The sequence below is a fragment of the Nematostella vectensis genome, chromosome 11 (genome assembly GCF_932526225.1).
Source record: "Nematostella vectensis chromosome 11, jaNemVect1.1, whole genome shotgun sequence".
Classification (NCBI taxonomy): Eukaryota; Metazoa; Cnidaria; class Anthozoa; order Actiniaria; family Edwardsiidae; genus Nematostella; species Nematostella vectensis.
The window spans coordinates 16307450-16335359 of NC_064044.1; the positions used below are offsets into that span (position 1 = coordinate 16307450).

At 47.3% G+C, this 27910-nt stretch overlaps 1 protein-coding gene across 1 annotated transcript; it reads left to right on the plus strand.

The window, feature by feature from the left end:
* The first annotated feature begins 786 nt into the window (after window positions 1–786).
* LOC5504051 (PR domain zinc finger protein 14) lies at window positions 787–27854 on the plus strand. The gene is made up of 7 exons (XM_001624941.3): window positions 787–1985; window positions 7432–7633; window positions 8859–9046; window positions 10072–10330; window positions 24041–24305; window positions 24635–24830; window positions 25035–27854. The coding sequence occupies exons 2-7, from the start codon at window positions 7468–7470 to the stop codon at window positions 25224–25226; spliced, it is 1266 nt and encodes a 421-aa protein (XP_001624991.2). The 5' UTR covers window positions 787–1985; window positions 7432–7467; the 3' UTR covers window positions 25227–27854.
* The last annotated feature ends 56 nt before the right edge of the window (window positions 27855–27910 follow it).

Here is a 27910-nt window from a genome sequence, read left to right on the forward strand (position 1 = left end):
CGACAACTAGAACAAGTGAATACTCGACAACTAAAACAAGCAAATACTCGACAACTAGAACAAGTAAATACTCGACAACTAGAACAAGCAAATACTCGACAACTAGAACTAGTAAATACTCGACAACTAGAACAAGCAAATACTCGACAACTTAAGAACAAGTAAATACTCGACAACAAGAACAAGTAAATACTCGACAACAAGAACAAGTGAATACTCGACAACTAAAACAAGCAAATACTCGACAACTAGAACAAGTAAATTCTCGACAACTAAAACAAGCAAATACTCGACAACTAGAACTAGTAAATACTCGACAACTAGAACAAGCAAATACTCGACAACTAAATCACACGCCGTTGGATGTCAAGTGCTGAGAAATGTGGCGCTCTATGACCCTAGTGTTTGTTACTGAATGTCCTTTAGATATAACGGGTGTCCTAATTGAGTGGCTGCCGAGATCTTGATAACTGTCCCTTCGCACACTTGGTACTTGACGCGCGAGGATGACAAAATGGCAGCTTACAGAGGCTGTTGTACTATTTTCACCATCCTCTTTGTGCTTATTAGTTTGTCCTGGCAAGCCCAGTGATAGCATGAAAACTGAGTTAGGGATGGGAGGGCTGGGAAAAAGAGAATGTGGGCAAAGATCCCAAGAGCACGCTGAGTCCACGTGGGAGGAATACGACAGCAGCGCCCAAGAGAGGTGAAGCGAATGAGCGATATGCTAATGAAAACTTTAACTTAGTCACTACTGAGTCCGGTGAGAACGGTACTTAGATAATCAGAGCGGAAGGATTTTAATACGTACATTCAAGCACATTTTCGCTATCCAAAGACGAAGGCCATGATCAATGAGATGGGATAACTATACATAAACTTAAATAATTCTAGAAACCAAATTGGAGTGGAAAAATATCGCCTTGGGGAATGTTGCTAAATAATCAAAGTCGCTAGAATAGCCTTCTAGGAGCCGGGACTGATGCCTGATTGACAGGACCTTTTTATGTAAGCTGACCGGAAGTAAACCGCATTTTGAATCTCGGTAAAGACACTTCATTACCAAAACTGTATACCTTTCAAATGCCCTTTGCTGGAGGCATAGTCAATCGCTTTTTTTTAACGTGTTTTTTTGTGTGACGTGGGCAAGTGCGCAGCTCCCCCTTGCCTGCCCTTGAGGTCTTATTCATAATCAAGTTTTTTTTTCAGGAAGTTACAAATCTTGAAGTGGATATTGTCTTGAAATAAGTGGCGATATAGTTTTAATGTTTGAGCGTTTACTGTCAACAAGTTGTCATTTGATACACAGCACAAACGCTGCAATCGTCGAAACCTCCATATTCACCCGTTATTCTGTGTTATTTTGTGCAACAAGCTAGAAACTACGTCAAGCTTTTACCTACTATTTTGTGTCACTTTAAAGCAATAATATAAATGGTGCTTTTGATTTTAACCAGAATGTTCAATGAAAACATTATTGAGAAACATATCCTGCAACGTCAAAAACTACACTTTTATAACACAAACCCATAAATACTCAAAACCCACGTTTGAAAATATCTTTAAAACGAAAAGTAATATATCCTATTAAAATTGAGACTATATCAAAAGCAGGCGTTTTATGGTTGTTTAGCGAGTTTGACATCGCTTGTGGATAGTGCAGGTGTACATTAAATCACTTTGAATGGCACTCGTAACACATTACTTGGTGTGGCGGGTAGGATGCGTGGATTAGCCGAGAAGGAAACCCTTAATCTCAGAGTAACGGAACCCAAATAACAACAATACTCAAACCCATTAACCTAGCTCTGTGGATATTGTGTGATATTTGGTATGGCTAGCCACTGCTCACTGCATTTTGTTAATGGGTTAATGGAGGATTACTCATTTAGGAAATAAACGTTATGCTTTTGAAAAAACAACAGTTTAACGACAGTCACTGATAGTGCGACCGAAATCACAGATCGGGCCGCGCAAGTAGAGAGGTATGTACGAATCATATCGTTATCGCTGTCGTTATTCTTATGTTTTCTATTCTCCTTTTTTTTTTTTTACAAAACGTCTATCTTATCTTAATTAAGCAAAATTGATACCGATTAAAATTCGAAAAGAAAGAAAATATAGAAAAAACCCAACCAGGCGTTTTTATCTATGAATTTGATCGTTATCTTAAACGTAAACAGTTTGTTATCTCACTATCCTTATTGGGATTAAGTATTTTAGGGAAACTCTAAGCTTCGTTTCTAGAGAATATTTGTAAACTTGGTATGGTTGTATGTTTTTACATCAATAACTACTTAAAGAACAGAGAGAGAAAGAGAAATGAATTGTTATTTCGTGCATTAATCCTTGTTGACGTATAGACGATAGATGGTGGTACACAAATTTTGTCTCTTCCATTCGTTCTTCTATCGAAAACGGTTAAAAAACACACGAATTAGACATAGAGAAAGAGAAAAGACACGAGAAGAGATCGAGTTTTTTTTTTGCGTTCACGAGTTTATATAGCTATGCAATATGACGAAGTTTTTGGCGAACAAGCTTTTACATTTTCGGAAAAATGTAAAAGCTTTAAATGGAAAATTAGAAATTATTTATAAATCAAATCAATAAGTCCTTTAAAATCGGGTAACGCCCTCTTGTATCTATTTAACCACAAGATCTTTCTCCGTATAGATACTGTTGCTGTTAACACAATATTTATAATCCCTTAAAAAAGCTGAGGTTTTAAATTCAATTGTACAAGCTAGAGAAAGACTATCAAAGATATCTAAGATAATAACCCTGAATGCGAGAAAGCCCGTTCCAATGTTCCTCTTTTGTATTATAATCAAACAAGGACGCGCCCATTTATGTTATTAATTTCCTCTTTTCTATTATAATCAAACTAGGACGCGCCCATTTCAGCTTTTAATTCTTCTTTTCTATTATAATCAAAATAGGACACGCGTATCCAATATTGCTGGCTATCCAATCCTGTTTTGGACAATAAAGTCTTTATGTAACTACAACTAGAAAAACTACCAATCGAAATTGAGTCGTCTTCTTTAAAATCTCTTTGGTAGGTTTCGTTTCAGAGATGACATATAAACTCTGAAAGATCTTTAAAAAAATATGATGTTTTTTGGTAAGGCTAGGGGTCATTTTCATCGTATTAAGAAATAGTTGTTGAAGCATCGGCTGTAGAATCACGCTCCTTTAAGTACAAGGTCATAGGCACGTTTTGTTATCTGGTAACCGTTATCTCCTACGTGATCTTTTCAGCGAGACACTCTGTCGATCAGCTGAGAAAACAATCCAATTCCCTCAATACATAATTACTCCATAAAGCCACAGAACTCGATACTATACCATTGACTCGGAAAATAGGTAAAAGGAGATTAATTGTTTTAAAAAAATACTTAATTAAAAACGTACCATGTATGGTATTAGTCTTCCAAATGAGTTCATATTCCCCTCAAGAAATGGGCTTAGTGCGCAAACAGTAATTGCGATCGAAAACTATCCTACCACTGGATTGTCTTATACTAGAAACCATCCACAAAGCAGTGAGGAAAAGTTAGACATCACCAAATAGATTGTATATTTCGCTGTATAATAAATCTATTTAAGATGCCCTCTCTGTATTGCTTATTGTACTAAATAAAAGATACAGATATTGTTCGGAACTACTTGAATATCGCCCCGAACAAACTCCGTAAACTTCTATGGCCGGTCTAGCCACGCCCACCTAAAGAGGCACGCGCGCGATATTTGGTTGAAAATATGTTTGTTACTCGCTTGAAGTAGCCGATGGAATAACATGCCATGGTTTGGCCCTTTAACAAAATGTTAAAGATAATGATAAAAAGATACCAAGAATCAGAGTGTAATTCCTAATATAAGATTTAATGACGTCTCAGGAATAATGAAAATCTATATCAAAATACTGTGTTGATATACTTTGAATAAAAACTCCTGAGGAAAATACATTGCCAATAACACAGGATTAAAAAGATACATAAAATAGGTAATGGCTTCTCTTAAAAATATTCGAACGATATGCGAATAGTATAATCAATAAGATTTAAAGACTCGCCACCCTTTATACGCTGTGATTAACGACTTCCAGGGTGTCAAACGTTTCGATGCTTTGTGGCTAGAATTTAAGTACTTGTACTTGAAAACATTTCATCTTAGTGTCCGTAACAATTCAACTTTCTCAATACTCAAATCTTTTACAATTAGCGGTAATCGAATGTCCTCGAATGACTTGTGGCATTTAGAAATATAATGATATACGCGGCGTAGAAGTGCAAGGGAGCTATAGAAGCAGTTGCGTCTATTGTTCTGTTTTCACAATAAAATAAAAAAAGGGGAGGGGGAGTAGGAGATAAAACAATTAAAATCTGTGTTGTCTCCCCCCTCCCCAGAATTTATTTGCTTCCGCCGCCCATGCTGTAGTCTTTACTGTACTGTAGTTACACCCTTGTGCAAATGGCATTTGAGCGTGACCCCTTAGGGCTCTCTACCTTGCGTGACCCCTTAGAGTTTTCTACCTTAGTTAAACATCTAGATAATAATCCACCCCCACCCCCACCCCCACCACTGTAGTTAAACCCTCGTGCAAATGGCATTTGAGCGTGACCCCTTAGGGCTCTCTACCTTGCGTGACCTCTTAGGGCTCTCTACCTTGCGTGACACCTTAGAGTTTTCTACCTTAGTTAAACATCTAGATAATAATCCACCCCCACCCCCACCCCACCCCCATGGTACCCGCTTCATGCCATCTAGAATAAGGACTCAGGAAAATTTCAACTAAATGGAATACGCTATTTCGTAAAGAACTTAGCATTATAATTTTGAAATGTATGACCATTTGAAAATCGCTCTTGGCGACACTATGGATTGCTTTTTTTTTTTTTGAAGCTGGCAATTTTTAAGATCACAGAAAATTTGAGGGTGCCCCTTGCCTCTTGTCTTGTTGCTCGATTTGCTTATTGTTTCAACTATTCAGAATTAAAGGAATTCGAGTCATCTAGTTGCTTGATTTGCTTATTGTTTCAACTATTCAGAATTAAAGGAACCCGAGTCATCTTGTTGCTTGATTTGCCTATTGTTCCAGCTATTCAGAATAAAAGGAATCCGAGTCATCTAGTTGCTTGATTTGCTTATTGTTTCAACTATTCAGAATAAAAGGAATACGAGTCATCTTGTTTCTTGATTTGCTTATTGTTTCAACTATTCAGAATAAAAGGAATCCGAGTCATCTTGTTGCTTGATTTGCTTATTGTTTCAACTATTCAGAATAAAAGGAATCCGAGTCATCTTTTTGCTTGATTTGCTTATTGTTTCAACTATTCAGAATAAAAGGAATTCGAGTCATCTTGTTGCTTGATCTGCTTATTGGTTCAACTATTCAGAATAAAAGGAATCCGAGTCATCTTGTTGCTTGATTTGCTTATTGTTTCAACTATTCAGAATAAAAGGAATCCTAGTCTTCTTGTTGCTTGATTTGCTTATTGTTTCAACTATTCAGAATAAAAGGAATCCGAGTCGTCTTGTTGCTTTATCTGCTTATTGTTTCAACTATTCAGAATTAAAGGAATTCGAGTCATCTTGTTGCTTTATCTGCTTATTGTTTCAACTATTCAGAATTAAAGGAACCCGAGTCATCTTGTTGCTTGATCTGCTTATTGTTTCAACTATTCAGAATAAAAGGAATCCGAGTCTTCTTGTTGCTTGATTTGCCTATTGTTTCAACTATTTAGAATAAAAGGAATCCGAGTCATCTTGTTGCTTGATTTGCTTATTGTTTCAACTATTTAGAATAAAAGGAATTCGAGTCGTCTTGTTGCTTGATTTGCTTATTGTTTCAACTATTCAGAATAAAATGAATCCGAGTCGTCTTGTTGCTTGATTTGCTTATTGTTTCAGCTATTCAGAATAAAAGGAATCCGAGTAATCTTGTTGCTTGATTTGCTTATTGTTTCAGCTATTCAGGATAAAAGGAATCCGGGTAATCTTGTTGCTTGATCTGCTTGTTGTTTCAGCTATTCAGAATAAAAGGAATCCGAGTCATCTTGTTGCTTGATTTGCTTATTGTTTCAACTATTCAGAATAAAAGGAATACGAGTCGTCTTGTTGCTTGATCTGCTTGTTGTTTCAACTATTCAGAATGAAAGGAATCCGAGTCATCTTGTTGCTTGATTTGCCTATCGTTTCAACTATTCTAAATAAAAGGAATACGAGTCATCTTGTTGCTTGATTTGCTTGTTGTTTCAACTATTCAGAATAAAAGGAATACGAGTCGTCTTGTTGCTTGATCTGCTTGTTGTTTCAACTATTCAGAATGAAAGGAATTCGAGTCATCTTGTTGCTTGATTTGCCTATTGTTTCTTGTTTCAACTATTCAGAATAAAAGGAATACGAGTCATCTTGTTGCTTGATTTGCTTATTGTTTCAACTATTCAGAATAAAAGGAATACGAGTCATCTTGTTGCTTGATTTGCTTATTGTTTCAACTATTCAGAATTAAAGGAATTCGAGTCATCTAGTTGCTTGATTTGCTTATTGTTTCAACTATTCAGAATAAAAGGAATCCGAGTCATCTTGTTGCTTGATTTGCTTATTGTTTCAACTATTCAGAATAAAAGGAATCCGAGTCATCTTGCTGCTTGATTTGCTTATTGTTTCAACTATTCAGAATAAAAGGAATCCGAGTCATCTTGTTGCTTGATTTGCTTATTGTTTCAACTATTCAGAATAAAAGGAACCCGAGTCATCTTGTTGCTTGATTTGCTTATTGTTTCAACTATTCAGAATAAAAGGAATTCGAGTCATCTTGTTGCTTTATCTGCTTATTGTTTCAACTATTCAGAATAAAAGGAATCCGAGTCATCTTGTTGCTTGATCTGCTTATTGTTTCGACTATTTAGAATAAAAGGAATCCGAGTCATCTAGTTGCTTGATTTGCTTATTGTTTCAACTATTCAGAATTAAAGGAACCCGAGTCATCTTGTTGCTTGATTTGCTTATTGATTCAGCTATTCAGGATAAAAGGAATCCGGGTAATCTTGTTGCTTGATTTGCTTATTGATTCAGCTATTCAGAATAAAAGGAATACGAGTCATCTTGTTGCTTGATTTGCTTATTGTTTCAACTATTCAGAATTAAAGGAACCCGAGTCATCTTGTTGCTTGATTTGCTTATTGATTCAGCTATTCAGGATAAAAGGAATCCGGGTAATCTTGTTGCTTGATTTGCTTATTGATTCAGCTATTCAGAATAAAAGGAATACGAGTCATCTTGTTGCTTGATTTGCTTATTGTTTCAACTATTCAGAATAAAAGGAACCCGAGTCATCTTGTTGCTTGATTTGCTTATTGATTCAGCTATTCAGGATAAAAGGAATCCGGGTAATCTTGTTGCTTGATTTGCTTATTGATTCAGCTATTCAGAATAAAAGGAATCCGAGTCATCTTCTACATGGCGGATCTCATCCCAGAATGCATTGTTAACGCCGTATTGTACCGGAGACCTGTTACAAGATTAGCACCCCCCGGAAACTCTATGTACCAAACGAGCTGCTCTTGTGAAGAATGTCTAAGGAAAAGGGGGGAGCAAGCCTGCGGGCTGGAGTATGCGCTGGGAGGTGAGGCCTTATTTATTCAGTTGCGTCTCCAGTCCTTCACTCGGGCAATTCATTTATTTCTAAGACAAATCCAACAATATACCAAAAAGGTTGTTTGAATTTAAGCAGTCACTATCTGATTTCCCCGCTGTTTTTGTGGTGTTTTTTTTTTTTGTGCGGTCGCCCCACAGGCTTCCCAACCTCGTCAGTAATGGCGTTGGTCTACTCAGCCACGTGTCCAGTGCCCCTAGTGACGAGAGTGGGAAGCCTGTGGTCTACTCAGCCACGTGACGATTTCTCAAATTGTGCAACACATTTTTTACGCCGATACAAACCTTGTATACCCATAAATGACGTCATTAGAAACGTCATTAAATTAACGTCATTAAAATATGACGTCATTAAAAACGAAAATACTCAAATCACATTTTAGAAATATCATTAAACATCCACACTTGGCAGATGTTACGGTCTGCTCCCAAGGTTCTTGTATAAAGATGTAGTGTATTCATAAGTCAGATTTTATTACCAAGTATGTAAGATTTCACTCTTTTCTCCTCTTTTCGCAAAATGTCATGCCTGTTCTCGCTGGTGTAAAGTGACTTCCTTAGATAATGATTTTTTGTATAAATGAAGGAGATAAACAATACTTCCGTGTATAGCAAATATAGGGTATTTGATGGTATTAATGTGATGTTTATAACTTTTGTTTACTTATCTGTATTTAACATATATTTAGTGTGAAGTGTTTAAGTGTAACTAAATTTATAATACAAATAATACTAATACTAATGCATAATAGATATTAGCATTACCCTACCGTTGCACCCCGCTTGACACCTACATGACATCTGCCAAGTGTAAATGTCTAAAAATGTTTCCCCAATGAGAATTCCCTTTTTTAGTGACGTAATTGATGACGCCATGCCAAGGTACCATATCGTCGCCCCCCTGTTGACACCTACATGTCATCTGCCAAGTTTGGTTTTTTAATGATGTTATTACATTTATGGGCGACGTGTTCTTACATTTATGGTTAACGTTGTTTATAACATTTATGGGCAGTGTTACTTTTATGTTTGTTCTTACATTTATGGGCGACATGTTCTTACATTTATGATTGTTCTTACATTTATGGGTGATACAAACCTAAAACTATTTAAAAGCATCGAAATAACAAGGTACACGACATTTGGTCGTGGAGTAGGTTGAATCTGTAATAATTTATTTGTTTTCAAACATTTAGAAAAAGTACCCACCAAGCAGCTGCCGAGCGGTCTGAGGATCGCGCGCATCACTGATGGGCTATCTATTCGGTATGGTATCATAAGTGAAGAGGTCATCAAGTCGGGTACACTGTTTGGGCCTTACAGTGGTCTTGTGGTGAGCTCCGAAGATCTAGACACTGACGGGGACAACGCTTATGTCTGGGAGGTAAGCAGGCAGCAGCGCATGCGCTCTGGTTGCCAATGATCAACAAGAGCTCGTGATTAAAGAAAGGACCTCCGCCCATTTGGCGCCAGAACTCGCAAACTCGCCAATATCTAAATTTTGAATTTTGATTTGGATTGATGGATATATGGATACATAGATACGCTTATACATAGATAGACGGATTTATAGATACTCGGATTTATAGATACACGGATTTATAGATACACGGATTTATAGATACACGGAAACATAGATACACGGAAACATAGATACACGGATTTATAGATACACGGATTTACAGATACACGGAAACATAGATACACGGATTTATAGATACACGAATTTATTCATAGAGATTACCTCATGGTTGGTGAGCGCGTACAATAAAAATTGTACAAGCGAACCAACCATGAAGTAATTTGTTTATTATATATATACTGAGATTTAGAAACTAGAAAAAGATAAACATAGACAGAAACGGGCCACGACACAGGATACCCACGCTAGCAAATAAGCACATGACGACACATCTACTGAAAAGGGGAGGGGTGGTATGGGATTCACAAGAAACAATTTGACACTAGGGGAGGGGTGGTACCTGAACCTGAAAGAAGGGTCCAAAGTTCATTTGGGAAGCAAAGCCAGCCAACCAGCCAGCCACGCTTCACGACGAATTAGAAGCTATTTAGCGCATGCGCAAATAGCTTTAAAAAATGTACGACCAATCAGGCGCGCTCTTACTGGTGAAAGGACGATTTTTATCCGATGAAATTTTGGTGCGTAAATCTCAGTATGTATAAAATAAATGGATTCATAGATACACGGAAACATAAATACAATGATACATACCATGCTTTATAAATGTTCATTTATTCTTCAAGTTTTTAACAATCGTTATCAAAATAATTTTCTCTAAACTTATAACCTTGCAGTAGATTTCTGCACTTTTATCCGCCAATCAAAGAACCTTGGCAATGGGATGCTTTAGACTGTTTATTTACGCAGTGCCTCTATAACTTGGACAGGTTTTCGACGACCACGGCTTTATCGTCCATTACGTAGACGGTGAACAATCTCCTGACAACTGGCTCAAATTCATGCGATGCGCCACAACCGCGATTTCCCAGAATGTGAACCTGGTGCAGCGAGGGACTAAGCTTTACTACGAGACGTCACGAGACGTGCTTCAAGGCGAGGAGCTGCTTGTGTGGTATGGAGAAGGTCACGTGACGATGATGGGTCTTCCTATTGGTTTGGCAGAAAAAGCGAAAGATGCGACGCAAAGTAAGAAATGCTTGCATGAAAACGTCGCATTCGACCTCCAGTTCCAGTATCCTAAGATAGAGAAAAAAGGATTAATATTATAACAAACTATTATTACAACTATTTCTGAATTTCGTACGCTATGGTAAAAATAGATCGCCACTATTTCTGCCTTTCGTATATATTATGGTAAAAATAGATCGCCACGGGGGGGGGGGACTAGAGAGTTTGAGAGAAACGAGGGGGGGGCGCGGATCGCCCCTCCGGGCCTCCCAGCCCGCTTTCAGTGAAACGGGTGGGAGGCGCGAATCGCCCCTCCGGGCCTCCCAGCCCCACTCCAGGCTGGGGACTTTCGGTGTCGCGTAGATTAATATCGTCGGGACCACTTCGCGTAGATGGGTAGGTCTACGCAAAACACGCTCCGCGTAGATGGTGTCGGGGAGGTCCGTGAAAACGAGGAGGGCCGCCGACCTACGGAGTGCGGAATAGCCGTTTTTCGGCCGAAAATTCAAAGCCGCTGGCGTGGCGTTTAAACCTGAGTTTTACTCACGCGGTGCTTGAATTTCTCACAATCCCCCAGTTTGGTCGTTTTCATGACTTCGAACTTCTCTCGGGATTTCTCTGCTAAGGCAGCGATAATAGGGCGATGCCATTGAGGGATTCGAACGAATACCGTCGTGTATTCTTTTTATCGAACGCTCGATCACCGGCCACAGGTCTACGATTTTATGGCAGTCCTTGTTTGCCACAGAAGCCTCCTGTTTCCGAAATACGGTTTCAGAGAGGCGGTCGAACTCTTTAAAACTCCATCTACGAAGGCGTCCTCCTCTTTCCCTGAAAGTTACTGAAAGTTTCCAACCAAGCACTTTAGATCTAATTCCGTGTTTGAGTCGAGCCGCCATCTTGGATAATTGAGCTTGGTACTTCATGACATACGTTTTTAAGGGCTTTGCGACTCGCACTCTAATAAATGAAGCTGTTATGAAGTATCATGGCTATGTTTTTCCAATGATGCAGTTCGGACCCCCAAGGACTTGCAATTAGACATCCGTCTGTCCTGTGGTATACCGAGCGTTCGAAGGATGAACTGCGGAAAAGATTATTTCGGGTGGCTAAGGGTCGGCCACGCAAACACGTGCGGCCGGAGGAGCATGGACACCTACTGCAAGGTGCACCTCCAAAGGCTCCGTAAGGGCAGCCAGTGTTTACCAGGAGATACGAGATCTTGGTGGAGCAGGTATCGTTGCTCTCAAGCCGGTTATGCGGGGCCTGATATTAATGACGACGGCTCGGTGTGGTGGGTCTTGCACGAGCGAGAGTCTCTGAGGGCGAACGCAGTGCTGCCGCTGGTGCTCGAGATGGTAGACCCCGACCGGCGTTACGGACTCTTCACGGTCGTTGGCAAGGCCCCCGCAGAGCCATTGGCGCCAATCACGGAGGAGGAAGGGCGCTCGGAGCACAAGATTGGTGGGTCGTTAGTCAAACGAGGGGACCAAATCGCAGTCGGCGCCCTGGAAGGCATCGATGCTGGTATTTGGGAGAAAGGACGAGAGTACCTCGTCTACGGGAGATACGAGCTTCGCCCTTTACCTGCGCAAAATGGGGAGCCTGGGCCAATGTTTGAGCGAGAGGGGAGTGACGCCTCCGCTAACTATGTTGTGAGCAATGTTGCCGACTTCTTGAGGAATCGCGGCACCTCGCGCTCCCTTGGTCTGGCCAAGGCACGAGGCAAGATCCTCGAGCGATTTGACAAGAAGCTGGTCACTACGGGATGCATCAAAAAAGACCTCTTTGAGATGGAAAAGAAGCTCGAGATAAAGCTGGTAGCCGTGGACGCCCTGGGAAACGTTATGTGGGACTCGGGGAAGTACAAGAGGGGGTGCACACAAATCCGCATCCCTTGCCACAATAACCACGCCTGGGCGGAGCTTCCGACTGAACCACCTGCGATCGCGAGCGTCCACGGCCTAGACTTCGAGGTTGAGAGGGAGCTTCGTTTGTTATGTCAGGAGAAGGCAGCGCCTCGCGCTACCAGTGCCGCCACAAAAACGCGCGAGGCGAAAGAGCGAGAAGTGCTCATTCGCTTCATAAACAGGGCGATCCCCAGAAGCACGAGGATCTGGCTGTGTGGGCGTGTCATAGTCACGCACGAAGGCAAACTGTACTGACCGGGACAGGACGGAGCGGCTATTGACAGGGCGTTTACAGACGAGACTGGATACGATCCTCAATGGCTCCCTAATGACCACCCCGCCTACCAAGAGTACACCGAAGCTACGCACTCGATGGGCGGTGCAATAGGGTATCGCTTCAAGAAGTGGACCCAAAGAGAGAACATCAGGCCAACGCCTCTTAAATACAGGGACGTCTGGCGAGCGACGCAGGTTGAGTCCAAAGTGTGAAATAGAAAGGAAAACTTAGGGGCGCAGCCTTATGCGCACATCGACATGCGTGCGACGTACCTAGGATTCGAGGACACCGTCTTCGGCGGCGCCTCGGACGCCATTGATTTTGTACGGAAATACGGCTTCCCTACGAACGTGTATCGTATCGCAGATGTTGTGGGACGGCCATTGAACGAGGTTTTTCAACTAACCGGGGCCATTCAGCTGACCGAGTAGGAGTTCTCTGAGGCCTGCCACCCCTAAACTTCCGGGAGGGTGGGGCAGCACTTGGAGCAAAACGAGGGCTTGATCACCACGCCAGAGCTCAAGGACCTATTAGACCCGGATGACCTCGTCATGGCCACAGCGAGGGAGGTGTTGTATAGCGTCGGAAAAAAAAGACTCCATCAAGTTCCCCCACTCCATCGCGTGCCGCCCCGGCGGCGAAGACTCGCAGTACTCTGAGGGTCAAGATCTCGCTGTCCGTTTCGTAGGCAAGTGCGCTCGCCATGGCGACGAGTCCTCGATCGTAGTCCGCGACCGTGAAGAAGCCGCGTATCTGACAAACCTCCTTGCGGGCACCGACCACTCACTTAACTTCGAGCATGCCGACGGGGCTCATCTGATCCAATACAAAGACGGTGTCCGGCGCTCACAATGGTACCCCATCAGGGCCTTCGTCTTGGCGTACAAAAACATAGCGTTGCGACGCATGTTGAGGCGGATCCCTCGCGAAGACGTCCTCCGAGTGTGCACAGATGCCATATACGCAAAGGCGGTGTCCAGTGGTGTGAAGCTCGTGGAGCGAAATCCGAGGTATGGAGAGTGGCGCCACAAGAAGCATGGGTACGAGTGGCGACCCGAAGCGGCTTGGGGTCCGAAGAGGTGGGGGAGCTTGGCTAGGGAGCCAAGCACTGCGCCGAGTCTGCCGTGCGATCTAGTGGCCGCAACCTCTGCAAAGATGTATCTAGCCGGCCAAGGAGGATCGGGAAAGACCGAGTGGGCGGTGAGCATGTTCCGCGGCCGCAACGTTGTGGTGCTCACCCCCGAGAACGGTCTCGCCCACGACCATCGCAACAACCCGCGCCTCGCGTGCGCGGGGCGCGCTCAAACCTACCACAACTACCTCTGCATATCAGTGGAGAAGCCGATAAAGGAGTGGAGACCTTCCGAGCTGGGGCACAAACTCGACCGTCTCGCCGAAGTGATCATCATTGACGAGTGCTGTAAGGTACAGACTAAAGTGCTACGCGCCATCCTATCTCGCCACGCGGCCGTGTCAGGTAGTGTGTTGTGGCGACTATGGGCAGGTCCCGCCCTTGGGAGATAAAGAGGGACCTCACGATATGCTCAAGGAGTGGGCACAAGGAAATGTCCGCTGGTTCGAGTCCGACTACCCCTGCCTGTGTGAAGACTGCGGAAAGCCGTACAGTACATGCGACTGCGGCTCTGCCGCGCCCTCCTTCAGGCTCCACGACATAAAGGGCCGGATTTGGTGTCAGCCAGATTCCCAACAGCTTGAGGTGTTTCGAGAGGAGTGGGATGGGGTGGCGTTCGACGCGGCGATCGAGCAGGCCCACCCAAGCGATATGTGGGTGTGCTCGACCAACAAGATGGGGGCCCTTGTTCAGCACCGATTGGTAGAGCACCACAGGAAAAACTACCCCCGATTGCCAGCAACCATCCGCTTTGACCCCGATCCCAGCGTCGCGCATCGTTATCGCAAGCAAGGGCGGCCGGTGCCCGTGCCAGGCAAAAGGGGTGAGAAGGTCGACGCGTACAAAGGCACGGTAGTCGAGGTTTCTCTCGACGCGGTCCTTAACGGGCTTCCCCTCGAGTGGAAATACGCGGGCTGGGGGACAGTCCACCGGGTGCAGGGCAAGACTATCCAGACTCCAAGACGTTTGTTTATCATAGACCACAGCTTAGAGGGCTGGATCACGAATGCTGTATACACCGGCATCTCCCGCGTGCGGCTCGCCGACCAGATAGTCCGCGTGATCCCCCCCGATAACACCCCCGGTGCCTTGGTTCACACAGGACTGCAGGCTACGCCCAGTGAAGAGCTCATTATAGCGCGAATCAAGCGATACGCTATAGACGGCAGGCAAAATGGTCGCACAAAGCACGCGGGACCGCACCACGTTCTGACGGTAGACCACGTGCTCGGCATGATTGCTGACGCGGAAAAGTGCACGGTCTGTGGCACTCAGCTTCTGCTTCAGGGGTACACCAAGAGTCATCCCCAATGCTTCAGTATCGACCGGCTAGACGACAGTCAGGGTCACTACAAGTGGAATGTCAGACTCACGTGCCTTAGCTGCAATAGGATGCACAAGCGCTGATCACGCTAGGGTGGCGCTAGCGCGATCAGCAGATTTTTTTTATCTGTTTTGTCACGCTAGCGTCACGCTACGCAACTGCGAACGCGTGAAGCCGTGCTTAGAGTACGCCGTGTAATACAACACTGGCTGTCCGGGCTCCATGACCCTCTTTAGTATTGGGTATGCCTTGCTTGTCTACCCCGGGTCCGTCGCTCGCCGTCGGCCCTTGTCCTGAAGGTCTTCCTCGTTTACGGCAATGTACACCTCCGTTCCTACCTCTAAGGGGACCTCTAAAGGGAGCTCTAAGGAGGGCTTTTCGGCTTTGAGAGGCACGCGCCTCAGCTTTATGGCGTCTTCAGGCGCAAAGCCGGTCATGCGAGTCTTCGTTGCGTTCATGTCCGAGATGACAATTGGCAAAGCAGTAACCCACTCGCGGTTTGTCTCGCCGGATGCAAGCTCCTTTGAGTACTGCGCACGAAATAGGCGCTGTGCCAGCCAGCGATGGAAAGACTCGGCGAAAGCTTGACTCCTGTGGTGCCCTGGCTCAGCCCGTCGGACCTCCACCCCGTGGTCTGTTAGAAGCTTTGTGGTAGCACCCTTGAACTCCGTGCCGTCATCAACCATGAGGACTTTAGGCCATGTGAGAGGTCCCTCTGCATAGACGCCATCGAGTTCGCGGGAGGTGACGGCCGCGCTCTTAGTCCTCAGTGGGCGGGCGGCTTTATATCGTGAAGCAACGTCGACGACAGTCAGGGCATACTTGTACCCGCGGTCGGTTGGCAAGAATAGCAGGTCCGACTGGTGGATACGGTTTGGTATCTGCTCCGAGAAGTGGGCGTAGGTAGTCGGAGGAGGGGGTGTCTGTGTGTAGCCCCCGGCGGGCTGCGAGCTTACCCACTTGCGCACTCGATCTATGGAGGCTGAGCCCTTGGGAAGTTTGGCATGCAGAGCGGTCATTCCCTGGAAGCCGCCTCTGGCGTAGTATATAGGACGAAGGAACGCATCGAGTTCTTCGTCGGACATGCGCTTCGCCGCCATTACGTGTGTATCGCGATGCATTGCAACAGGTGTATCAGTCTCCAACAGGCGTTTGCCGTCTGCTCGGGCGTGCATACGCACTGCTGCGCGAAGCGCTCGGTCTGCAATCATCCGCGATCGCCTCGCACGCATGCGTATACGCGCAGCATGGAAAAAGGCCGCCTAGACGCAGCGCTGGAACGGAAGCTGCATCACAGCAAGCGGCTAGCTGCGTAGCCGATGGCGAGAGCGCCGGCGCCAATGTACGCCAACTCGGCGTTTTTCTGCGTTTTGCTGAGGATGTAGTAGTCGGACAGCTCAGGGGCCCGCATCGACTCCAGGGATTGTTTTGGCCGGGTCTGGTTGTAGAGTTTGAGCGCGTAGTCGGTGTCGGCGAAGTTCTGCTTTGCGAGGGACCCTCTCTCGCGACTTTGAGCTTGCCAATCGAGGATCTTTTGTCGCCACTGTTGGTAGCGTCCATAGTCTTGTTGGTATTTCTCTAGGGCCTTGTCGTGCCTTTCCTTCTCAGCTAAGGCAGGGCTCTCATCGTTCGACAGGAACTTTGCGAGGTAGTTGCCACCAACGAATGCAGTCGCGTTTAGGACGGCGCCGCCAACCAAAATCGCGATAGAGGCCATCGAGTAGTGTGTTTGTGCTTTGCACACTTCACGTGCGCACACTTCACTTCGGCGGCGCATGCGCATGAAACGTACACGAGTCTAATACATGTGCCACAGTACACTACTACATGGGCAGGATCTTCTGGTCCTCAAGGTAACCCTTCAAAGCGACAGCACCTGCAAAGGCGGCAGTCATTTTTGCGTAGTTCATGGCGTTCGCGGAGGGGTCTTTGGTGAAGTCCTCGCGTAAGACCTTGCGCCCAACCCAGCCATACCGGCGACGAGGCCGGTTATGACTGCGGCGTCGGTGATGGTCTTTGTAATCTTGCTCTGCTGCGTCGCCGACATTGCGGTGCACGGACGTGCGGATATGGGTGGGGCCCTCGTGTCTAAATATCTGCTTACTCCATGGATAACAGCCGGGATTTGCATTGTCCGGGAGCGCGAAGCTCTGTCGCCGGAACGGCAAGCGGTCGATCCTTGGTCTGCTGTGCGGCCGCCAGCGGCGGCCTTGCGGGCGGAGTCACGTCGTCGGTATATCGGTAGCAAGCGGATCGGTAGCAAGGGGATTGGTAGCTCGCTGGTTAACAGCTGGTGTACGAGTGAACGCGGCAGCTAGCTCCCGCCTACGTGTGTAGAGGCCGATCAGTGACACTAGAAGACCAGCGACCCCGATAACCGAGCTAGCCGACCAAGCAGAGTTGCTTTCCGGGACTGGTGTGTGTATGATGCCGAAGGCATCGTCGGCGCGCAAGCCCTCGCGTCCCTGCGGCTCGCTAGCGACCGGCGACTCAGCGTGTTGCACGAAACGAAGTGTCTCTTTCTTCGTTCTGTTAATTCGGTTCCACTTTGTGGCAAACTTTCAAATGAACGTCTGCTCTGGGATGGCAGACTCGCCACTGTGCGTACCCTTCGGGGGGCAAACCACTGGTGAGTCCGCGACTGCTACCTCGTGTTGACACCGCGCGTCAGCGCTTGCCGTTCCGGCGGTGTTCACATGACGTGCTACGTGTAACGCCCCAACGGCTAAAGCCATCAAACGACCACAGCTTAGAGACAGGCTTCCGCACAATGTGCGGAGCTCGTTGTTGATGATGTAGTCGGACACTAGGTCATTGTGAAGATCGACCACACTGTCTATCGGCAGCGCCATGCCTACTAGCTTGGTCGTAAGTTTCAGAAAGCTGTCTCCCAGGGAGTCTGTGGTCCGGCTGGCTAGAGCGGTCTCGTATCGCTTCTCGTACTTCCTCACCTCCTCGGCGCTCATGCGTTTGACGTCGTCGTGAGTCAGGGCCTTGCCTACCATTTCTCTCGACTTCCCCGAGGCTACGAAAATCGCGAGTTTCTCCCTCGCGTCTGCTACCTCAGTTTGCTCACCTCCGGTTGCCGTTCCGGCAGGATGCGTCGAGCAGTCCAACGGCTCGACGGCCGGGAGGCCCGCGGCGCCCCCCTTAAGAAGACTCTCAAGGTATTCGTCGCTCATCATGCCGTGGCTAAGGTGCAACACGTGTGATTATGTGTGCACACACGCGTTATGCCCTAGGGTGGTGGTTTACTGCGCTTACCGTTAAACTAGGGCGATGGTATAAGGGTGACGCAAGCAAAACTCTAACTTCGAGAACTTTTTCGTCTTGAGGGCCTTCATGTACTCTTTCATCTTCTCTTCTGAGAGCTCCGCGCCGTAGTCATGCAGGATAGTTTTCATGTCCGCCTTGCTCAGGGTATAGAAGACCACCAAGGCCGCGATGTTCTCTCGGAACGGCTTCGTGATGCTGGTGAGCTGCTGCGTGATCACTCACACGCTAATACCCACGTGGCGCGCGCTGAACGCCAAGTTGACGAGCTGGTCAGAGCGCCTCTTCACGTCTTTCGAGGCCGCACAGTCGTCGAGTATGATTAGCGTATTAGTGCCTTCGAAGAGAGCGGAGATAAACCTCAGCAGTATGTCGATCTGACCCGCCTCAGGTGCGATGCCAAACAGACGATTGTCGCCCTCGCCGAAGCCGTCGTATGTTTTGTTGTAGACAAAGGTAGGGCACATGAGTACGATGTAGTCAAACTGTCCGTCCCTTTGCTAATCACGAAGGTCTTGTGAAGGTTCACCTGCTCGTAGAAGAACGTTGTGCCGTTTTGGTAGGCGGCGGCTGCAGACCGGGCGAGGTTGTCGTCCCTCAGGCTTTCGTATTCCAGCTCTAGATTTTTGATGCCATAGGATTGTTTGGTAGCATCGCTTCCAACTACTACCTGGTCAACCGTTGCAAACGTGATCTCGAAGAGCAGCGCCTCGGAGAGCGCCCTTGGGTACAGTACGCCGTGGTCCGTCAGCAGAGAATGGTCTAGCGGGTGGTGTACCTCGCCCCGTGGGCGGCGTTTAGAGCGTTCTCCTTGGCGTTACTAGTCGCTTTATCGCCAGCCTTGGAGCGAAGCTTGCGCATGTTTTCTGACTGTATTCCCTGCTCCAGGCGGTACTCTCTCTCGACCTTGGACAGGTAAAGCTCCTCATACGTCTTGAAGACGTCGTAGCGGTTGGTGTCCTGGAGCGTTTCTCCTGCAAACGTGATTTTCAGGCGGCTCACGAGATTCCGGCCGACGTTGTTCACGACGGTATTATTTGCATGGCCTGAGATGGAGAGATCGAGACCGACCCTCAAGGAGCCAGGCACGAGCGTGACGCCTTCCGATAGCTTTGGGACCGCCACATATAGCGTCTCGCCTGGGGAGGCCGTCGACGGGTTGAGAGTGACATGTCTAATATAGCATAGCACGAGTTATGCGCACGCATCATGGGTGATGTTGACGTCGACATTGACGATACCTTGCCGGGTGTGTCCGCCGATCGCGGAGCGGGGGACGACGAGACGACGCCCCTTATCCCGTTTGACCCCGACGATGGGGAGTCGATCCCAATGACGAGCACGTCGTCGCGTACGCATGCTGCGCATAGCATGGCTACGCGAAGCGCAACGCAAACCGCCGGAACGGCAAGCGCTGAAACCTCGTTCATCACAGAGGGTGCAGCGTCAAGACTCGGTCTCCAGTCCCTCAGGGAGGAATACCCAGACCTTAACGAGAATCTGATACGGTTCCAGTCAGACCGGAGGGGAAAGACGCTAATACAGGTTCGCAACCTCGACAAAGGAGGTTGGTCTAAACCAAGACAGCTGTTCAATGAGGACGGGGGCGTCCGACAGGACGTTGCAAAGCTGAGAGGCTTCAAGTTGGCGATGGGGTCCGTGGCAGAGATAGACGCGGTCATCCAGGAGAACACAGAACGATTCCAAGAGCTGAAAGGGGTGGTAGCCACAGACAGGGAGACCATCGACGACCCTAACACGTCAGAGAGTAGCCGCAAGAGGCCCGTGAGCGCAACGAGTAGAGGCTGTCCGAGATTGACGAACTAGAACGCGAAAACCGAGAGCTCGAGAACCAAAAGCCGCTAAGAGAGCGCATCAAAGCCATCTTCAAAAAGTACGGCTTTACCGTCACCGCTATCGGGTTGGCCGTAGCGACGACGATCGCGGCCATTGTGACGTCGCTCGGCAAGTCGCTCTCCTCCGTGGCCAGAGGGGTCGGTAACGGGCTTAAGGCCATCGGGAAAAAGCTAGGCGAGCTTCTCCCTAGGCTAGTAGGCAGCATCGCGAACTTCGTGTTTAAGGCTGCAGGAGAAGCGGTGAAATTCCTTGGCGAAAATGCGTGGCTGCTCATTCTAGCCGTAGCCGCGTTCTTGGTTCGTCGAATGCAAAGCAGTCATCGGAACAAGAAATACGCCGCGGCCACCGCGAGTGCCGACAACCCCGCCTTGAGGGCGGTGTGGTCATTTTTTCGCCCGGTCCGGCGGCAGTCATGCTATGCGCAGCGTGCGTACGTGGAGAGAGGGCAGGGGCCGCGCCCTCTGCGTGCACTTTCGCAGGGGCGGAAGCCTTGCTTCGCCGCCGGGACAGCACGCGGTCGATCCCAGGGTCAGTCACGTGTTGCACCCTAGGATGCCCACCGGCCATGTTATGAGCACCGACTGGCTTTGTCTCGGTGTTGATCGCGTTTGCGCCGAGCGTCATGGAGTCTGTGGCTTTCTACAGCTTATTGTTGTAGCCCACGACGCTTTGTGTGTTTATCACCAGATCGCTCGGCATCAGCCACACTCCTGGTGTGACCGCAAGACACAGTCTCACCTTGGCCTCCTGCACGGCTAACTGGTACCTTTGCACGCTTTGAGCGATGTCGTTTTCTATGATCGCGTCTTCAAGCAGCTTCGTGAACTCCGCCTGCGCCTCCATGGCCGGCCCGCCGGCTCCCGCGATAGAGGAACGGACGTTTACCTGCGCGCCAAGCACTGTGTAGACGAACGCCTCGACCGAGCGATCGAGTCTTCCTAGCCCTGCTTTTGTCAGCCCCTCACCTTTGGGAGGCGCAAACCAGCTATATTGCACGCCCCCGTGGTCGTCGTTGCGTATGTAATCCACCTGCTTCCCACTATTGTACGTCCCATCTTCGTCGCTAAACAGATTGAGATGGCTCGGGTACTCGTCCGCCGCCGTGTCATAGCCACGGATCACATGCACGTTGCGATACCCCTCTCCCGGGTAGAACACAAACACATCGCCTAGCCCGTGGTTCCGCCCGCCTTTCCATCGGAAGTCCGGCTTACGCGGCAAACCGAACTCTATACATAGTTGCTCGAAAGCGGCCTTCTTGTAGGGGTTACCTTTTTGCGTGAACGGGCTGCCGCCAGGCAGGGAGGCGCCGAGCTCGTAGAGTATCCTCCGGGTGGTAAAGTAGACGTGAAACCTTAGAAATCCCCTGATGACAGAGGGGAGCGTGGCGAAAGCGGGGTCGACTAGGGACACCCCACATCCGGCGGTTGCGCACCAGACCGCAAAGTTGAGTTGCTGTGGCTAGTACCCATAGGAAGGCTCCGATAGCCACCGGCGAGACTCCTTGGCGGACTTGTGCGTGACTACTGTCTCTTTGAATATGTCTCGGACCCTAGTCGTGAATGATTTGTCCTCAACCACGTGTATCTCTAGCTGCGTGAGTAGTGGGGTGATGTCTGAGGCCGTGCTCTCCACGAGGGTCGCGGGCACGGCGTAGAGCAGCTTTTGCGCGAGGGTCAGAGACGTAGGGAAACCGGTTTTTGCGCGTTTGACTTGTTCGGCTATAGCGTGCTTGATATGTTCGGCTATAGAGGCTCCCGCCGCAACTGCTCCTCCCTTCGGGGAATCGCCTCCTTGTTCAGCATCCGCCAGCCCTCCCAATCCATGCTCAGCCCTTTTAAACATGAAGGCGGGCTATGTTTAACACAATGGTGGTCCTACATGCCGTGTTCACCGAAGGCGAACTGACGCTCTTCTTCTAGCAGCCGATAAGGCGCCCACGCTTCGTGGCGCTCCGGCAGTGCTCGCTGTTTAACAGCTGGTATAATCTCGAGCGGGAGCATCCGATAACGACCATAGCCTCCCTCCCGCCCATCGCTACCCTGCCAGCCGGGCACCACACGGCCGAGTCCATCGTGGAAACGATCAACCGCGCTGAAAGCAAGATTCTGACCGCGAAGCTGGATCCCCTCACCGGGAAGATCGCGCTCATGTCCAATGGCGTTGCGTTCCGGAATGCCGAGCTTTGCGCACTATTTGGCCTAGAGGCTAAAGACGATCAGTTGGGTGGGCGAGGCCTCGCACTGCCCGTGGGGGGCCCCCACTTAAGGTGACTTTGCCGAAAATAGAGGCCCTTTACATCTTCTGCGATATCGTAGACCGCACGCAATGCCTCGCCTTAGACGAGCCTTCAAACGTTCTCGCTTAGAAACTGCCTAGAAACCCGCAGGAGGCCGCACGAGAAAGCCGTCTATGGGCCCGACATCCCCTATTGTGTCGCAGCATCTTCCTCTGAGTTTGTCTCGAGTATCCGAATATGGATCAGGGATGACCGCGGTAGACGGGTGGACTTTAGGGGCAAGCCTGTTCGCCTCGCATTAGAGCTAACCTAGGTCCGACATAACAAGCATGGCAAACAGCGACGCTAGCAGCGGTGCCATATACCCATCGCTTCCCAGCATCTGCCCCCCGACTCGCCCGCAAACTCACATGACGCCCACCGCTCCGGCAAGCATCGGCGGCGACGTGCAAAGCTTCCGACTCCAGAAAATATGTGACACTCAGGCGGTTCTAGACAACGAGATAACGCATCATCGACAGGTGCGGAAGAAGTATAAGCGCGCCTTCGCCGTTACCCATGCTGTGTCTGTGGCATCCGGCATCGCTGCAGGGGCGCTTTCCAGCGCCGGGGTGGGGGTCTCTTTGAGTGGGATAGGGGTTCTGATCGGCGGTCCGCTGGCAGGGGTCGCTGGGTTGGTCGGTGTCGTGGGCGCGGGCGCGTGGGTAGTCTCTATGGGTCTTACGACCAAGGTGGCTAAACACGAAGACACGATGGTTTTAGCGGAGAGTAAGAAAAACTCGATCAGCGAGCTGGTCTCTAAGGCTCTGCAGGACGGGCATATCTCAGACGAAGAGTTTCGACTAATACTTCAGGAACAAGAGAGATACTACGCGCTCAAGGCCGCTATCAGAGCTCGACACGGCCTCGCACCGCGTGATAAAAAAAGTGGGAAAGGGCCCTCCCTGGAGACACGCGAAAAGATGAAAAAGAGGCTGCGAGGAGTTCGGGAGCGAGGTGTTCGAGTAGAACTCAGGTTTAAACGCCACGCCAGCGGCTTTGAATTTACGGCCGAAAAACGGCTCGTTTTCACCATCTACGCGGAGAGTTTTTTTTTTCGTAGACCTACCCATCTACGCGAAGTGGTCCCGACGATATTAATCTACGCGACACCGAATGTCCCCAGCCTGAAGTGGGGCTGGGAGGCCCGGAGGGTCGATTCGCGCCTCCCACTCGTTTAACTGAAAGCGGGCTGGGAGGCCCGGAGGGGCGATTCGCGCCCCCCACTAGTTTCTCTCAAACTCCCTAGTCCCCCCCCGCCACTATTTCTGACTTTCGTACGCCATTATGGTGAAAGAGAATCGCCACTATTTCTGACTTTCGTACACGATTATGGTAAAAATAGATCGCCACTTTTTCTGATTTTCGTACCTTATTATGGTAAAAATAGATCGCCACTTTTTCTGATTTTCGTACCTTATTATGGTAAAAATAGATCGCCACTTTTTCTGATTTTCGTACCTTATTATGGTAAAAGTAGATCGCCACTATTTCTGACTTTAGTACACTATTATGGTAAAAAAAGATCGCCACTATTTCTGATTTTCGTACACCAATAGATCGCCAGCATTTCCTTTGTCTTGTGGTCAGCTGAGCCAAGGCGGTGTCAGAAATGACCGATGCTTGCGCTGTTTGAACAGGGTATTATTTACCATGTCAACATTGATTTTCCTCTAGACGGCCCCAGCTTCCCTTGCGAGCGCTGCGGTAAGCTGTTTGCGTACGAGTACTACCGTGACAAGCACCTCAAGTACACGCGGTGTCTGGACAATGGCGACAGGCGCTTTCCCTGCCCGTTGTGTGACAGGTCCTTCGACAAGCGTGACCGTCTGCGTATCCACGTGCTGCACGTCCACGAAAAACACCGCCCACACGAGTGTCACGTGTGCCAGAAACGCTTCTCCCAGTCCTCCAGTCTGAACAAACACATGCGCGTCCATAGGTAAACCAAAAAATATAATGAGTATTTGGCATCAATTGCACGTGTCTATTGACGGCTTTTCTCCCAAAGCGGTGAGCGCCCATATAAGTGCACATGTCTATTAACTGCTTTCCTGTCATAGCGGTGAGCGCCCATATAAGTGCACGTGTCTATTAACTGCTTTCCTGTCATAGCGGTGAGCGCCCATATAAGTGCACGTGTCTATTAACTGCTTTCCTGTCATAGCGGTGAGCGCCCATATAAGTGCACGTGTCTAATCACTGCTTTTCTCCCATAGCGGTGAGCGCCCATATAAGTGCACGTGTCTAATCACTGCTTTTCTCCCATAGCGGTGAGCGCCCATATAAGTGCACGTTCTGCGACAAGGCATTCACAGCCTCCTCAATCCTGCGCACGCATATCAGACAGCACAGCGGTGAGAAACCTTTCAAGTGCAAGTACTGCGGGAGAGCATTCGCGTCACACGCGGCGCATGATAGTCACGTGCGCCGCACGCACACGAGGGACCAGACCTGGACGTGCGAGGTGAGGAATGGGTTATTAAAATAGTGGGGTGAGGGGGAGGGGGGAAGTTTTGAAATGTACCTAAAATGGTACGAATGGTACTACAAATAGCAAACTATTTCAACTACTATTTTCAACTACGATTTTTTAATGATTTTTCAACTCGGGCCGACAAAGAGACGTATATCATTCAAGATCGTAAAAATCAACTCTCTTATTTGCCAGGTTTGCGGTCAGGTATTTACGGATATGACGCAATTACATTACCATCGAAACACGCATGCGCCAAAGGTCACAAGCGCCTGCGAGTGGTGCCATATGAAATTCTCGACCCAGTCTCTTCGCGACCAGCACCAAAACAGCTTCGAGTGTTTAGTGGGTGAGGGAATATCAGATGTCCTCATGCCAAGACCGTAGAACAGCTGGCAAGAGCGATATGGTGTCTCAGCAACACTTGCTGTAGGGACTCCGGGGACATCATGTGTCGGATTGACACTATAATAATAATATAACTATAAAAATGCCAACGATAGAAAAGAAGAGGTGCATCTCAGTAGAAAACGAAATTCGCTTACCCTGGGTACCAGAGTCTCCAGCTTCGTCTGTTTACTATGCGCCCTTTACTGACTACGAGGAGCGCTGCTTGTAGCCTGTGGTGAGAGGCACAGCGCTACAGAGCGACCGGGAAACCTGTGGTGAGAGGCACAGCGCTACAGAGCAACGCCTGCAAACGGCGCAACCTAGGCTCCCCACCTTGCCATGCTACATTAAAAAACCTTCTATTGCCAAACAATACATATCTCATATCTAATACGCTAAGTGAAAAGTGTGTGCCATCTCACGGAGAATAGGAGGAACTAGAAAACTCGTAAGAACCACACGAATGACAATCCCTAGCTAAAAGGGGGTACCGGAAATGGTTTCCACTTTGAAATGATATAGCACAGAGAAGCTGCAATTCAACGATTTTTTTTTTAGCAAAAGAAAGCACTCGCAAGTTCGCTCTCCACAGAGACCCTAAAAGTCTGTATAACTCACAGCCAAAAGCACCATTGACGTCCAGAACTTCGTGGTTTTCAAACAAATCACAATTAATGTTCAGGAGAAAAACGGATAATAAAGGACAATGTTGACAGGATATCACTATTTGAAGTTTGAATCAAAGTCTGACTTTTGTTTGCGTATTGCACGGCGACACGAAAGCCATTAAGCGCACGCATTTTGTAAACAATCATTTCAAAGAGATTTTAATACTGCCACAATAATTAAATACTTAACTTGAAATTTCGTGGAGAAGTGAAGTGCTCGAGCTCATAGATTGGTTGGTCATTCAATTGCAAGGGTTAAATCTATATTCTTTTAGATTTGTGTGGGGCAGTTCGCACATTTTCCATAAGCCAGATTTATGCAAGACCCCCTTTTCTTTGCAGCAACTGTCTTGGCTGATCACTAACCCTTTGTTTCATGGTTTCTCTGTTTGTTTTTTTAGAAGAAATTGAACAAAAACAAATCGCTTGTAGTCCCGTCTTGTAGAATAATTAATGTATGATATTGTATGTCTAGAAAAGGAAAGGTAAAGTCTGATAACCATAACAAACAATTTGGTTAGCTCTGGAGGGGATGTGCAGTCATGGATGTTATGGAAAGTATGTATATTTTAGAAAAGACTACTTTGGTGGTTGAGTGGGAGGGGCACAACCCGTGTGCCCACCCCGAGCTGCATGCCTGTACATAACCAATAAGCTAATAGTAAGATAATAGCTACTGAAAACCAGTAACATAATAGCTACTGAAAAGATTAATGCTCATGTATTAACATAAAGTCAACTATACAGAATTTATGATCTCCTGCTTCTCCCTAACAATAGCTTCTGCATGTAAGTACACTGCAGTATTCACTGGAGCCTACTGATTTTTAAAGAATCTGGGTCTCCTTCGTGGCTGTGTTTGCCTTGGTTTAAAATAATGTAGCAATAAATTTTGTTTTATTTCTTGGGCAATGATTTGCAATCATAGTAGTTCTGGACTGGACATTCTGTGGGAAAATAGATTCAAAATATATAATACTGCAAACCCAGTATCAAATAAAAAAAAAACAATTTTATGTCTGATAAGGGCCGAGAAGCGGGGCAGAGAAATGAGATTATTTGGATTGATTTTACATTTCCCTTTATACACAAGTCTCATCAAATAGCACAGAGATCTACTGAATGCTTATTATTTACCCGTCATTTTAGGTATTTGGTTAGTTTGTCTTCCCTTTATAAAGTTATTTCGTTTGTCTTCCCTTTATAAAGTTATTTTTATAAACAAAGCCTTACATTACAATCGTCAGGCAACGGGATTTGGGCTGTTTGAATACCTTTCGCTTTGCCCTAAGGCGAGGCGCTAGTTTGATTATCCGAGTTCTTTTATCATAAAATGACAAACATTGAAAGCCATGATAAGCAAACCCTTAAAACGGGGATATAAGTCGTCATACTCACCAAATAATTCTTTGATATCGCCATCGTATTCGCCGTATAAATCAACATTTTCGTAAACATAGGGCAAGTGCGAAAAATCATGGCCGCTTTGTATCGCTGACTGCCAAAGCTGGCCAAAATCTTGGTTTCCACAGACAGACAGAGTCCGAATCGAATCTGGAAAGGCAACGCATAGACTACTAATTGCGCATCGGGGGAGGGGATGGGAGATTTCGTTTCCAAGATGACGGGGGCTTGTTCCACAGGAAACCCAAATCGACACGATGACCGAAATTAGTGTTGTTCCATTTGTTGTTAGATTCAGTTCTGACCGCTAGAACCCAGCGGTTAATTCAAGCAAGTAATTGAGACACTTTCAATCAAATATTGTTAAGCAATTATCAAATTTTAATGGTGGATGGTTAGTTTGTGTTTTTTTTATTTGATAAATAAACAGTTGTACATTCAATTGTAAACAAAAACAAGGGAGTGGTTGACCGACATTTAATAAAACAATAATTTACTTGCATGTCTTGGATGGTGTTTTATCCTCCATCGTATGCACAATCATGGATATAGGCAAAAAAGAAAAAAAGAAAGAAAAAAAAAAAAAGAGGAATAGAGGCGGAGGGCCAC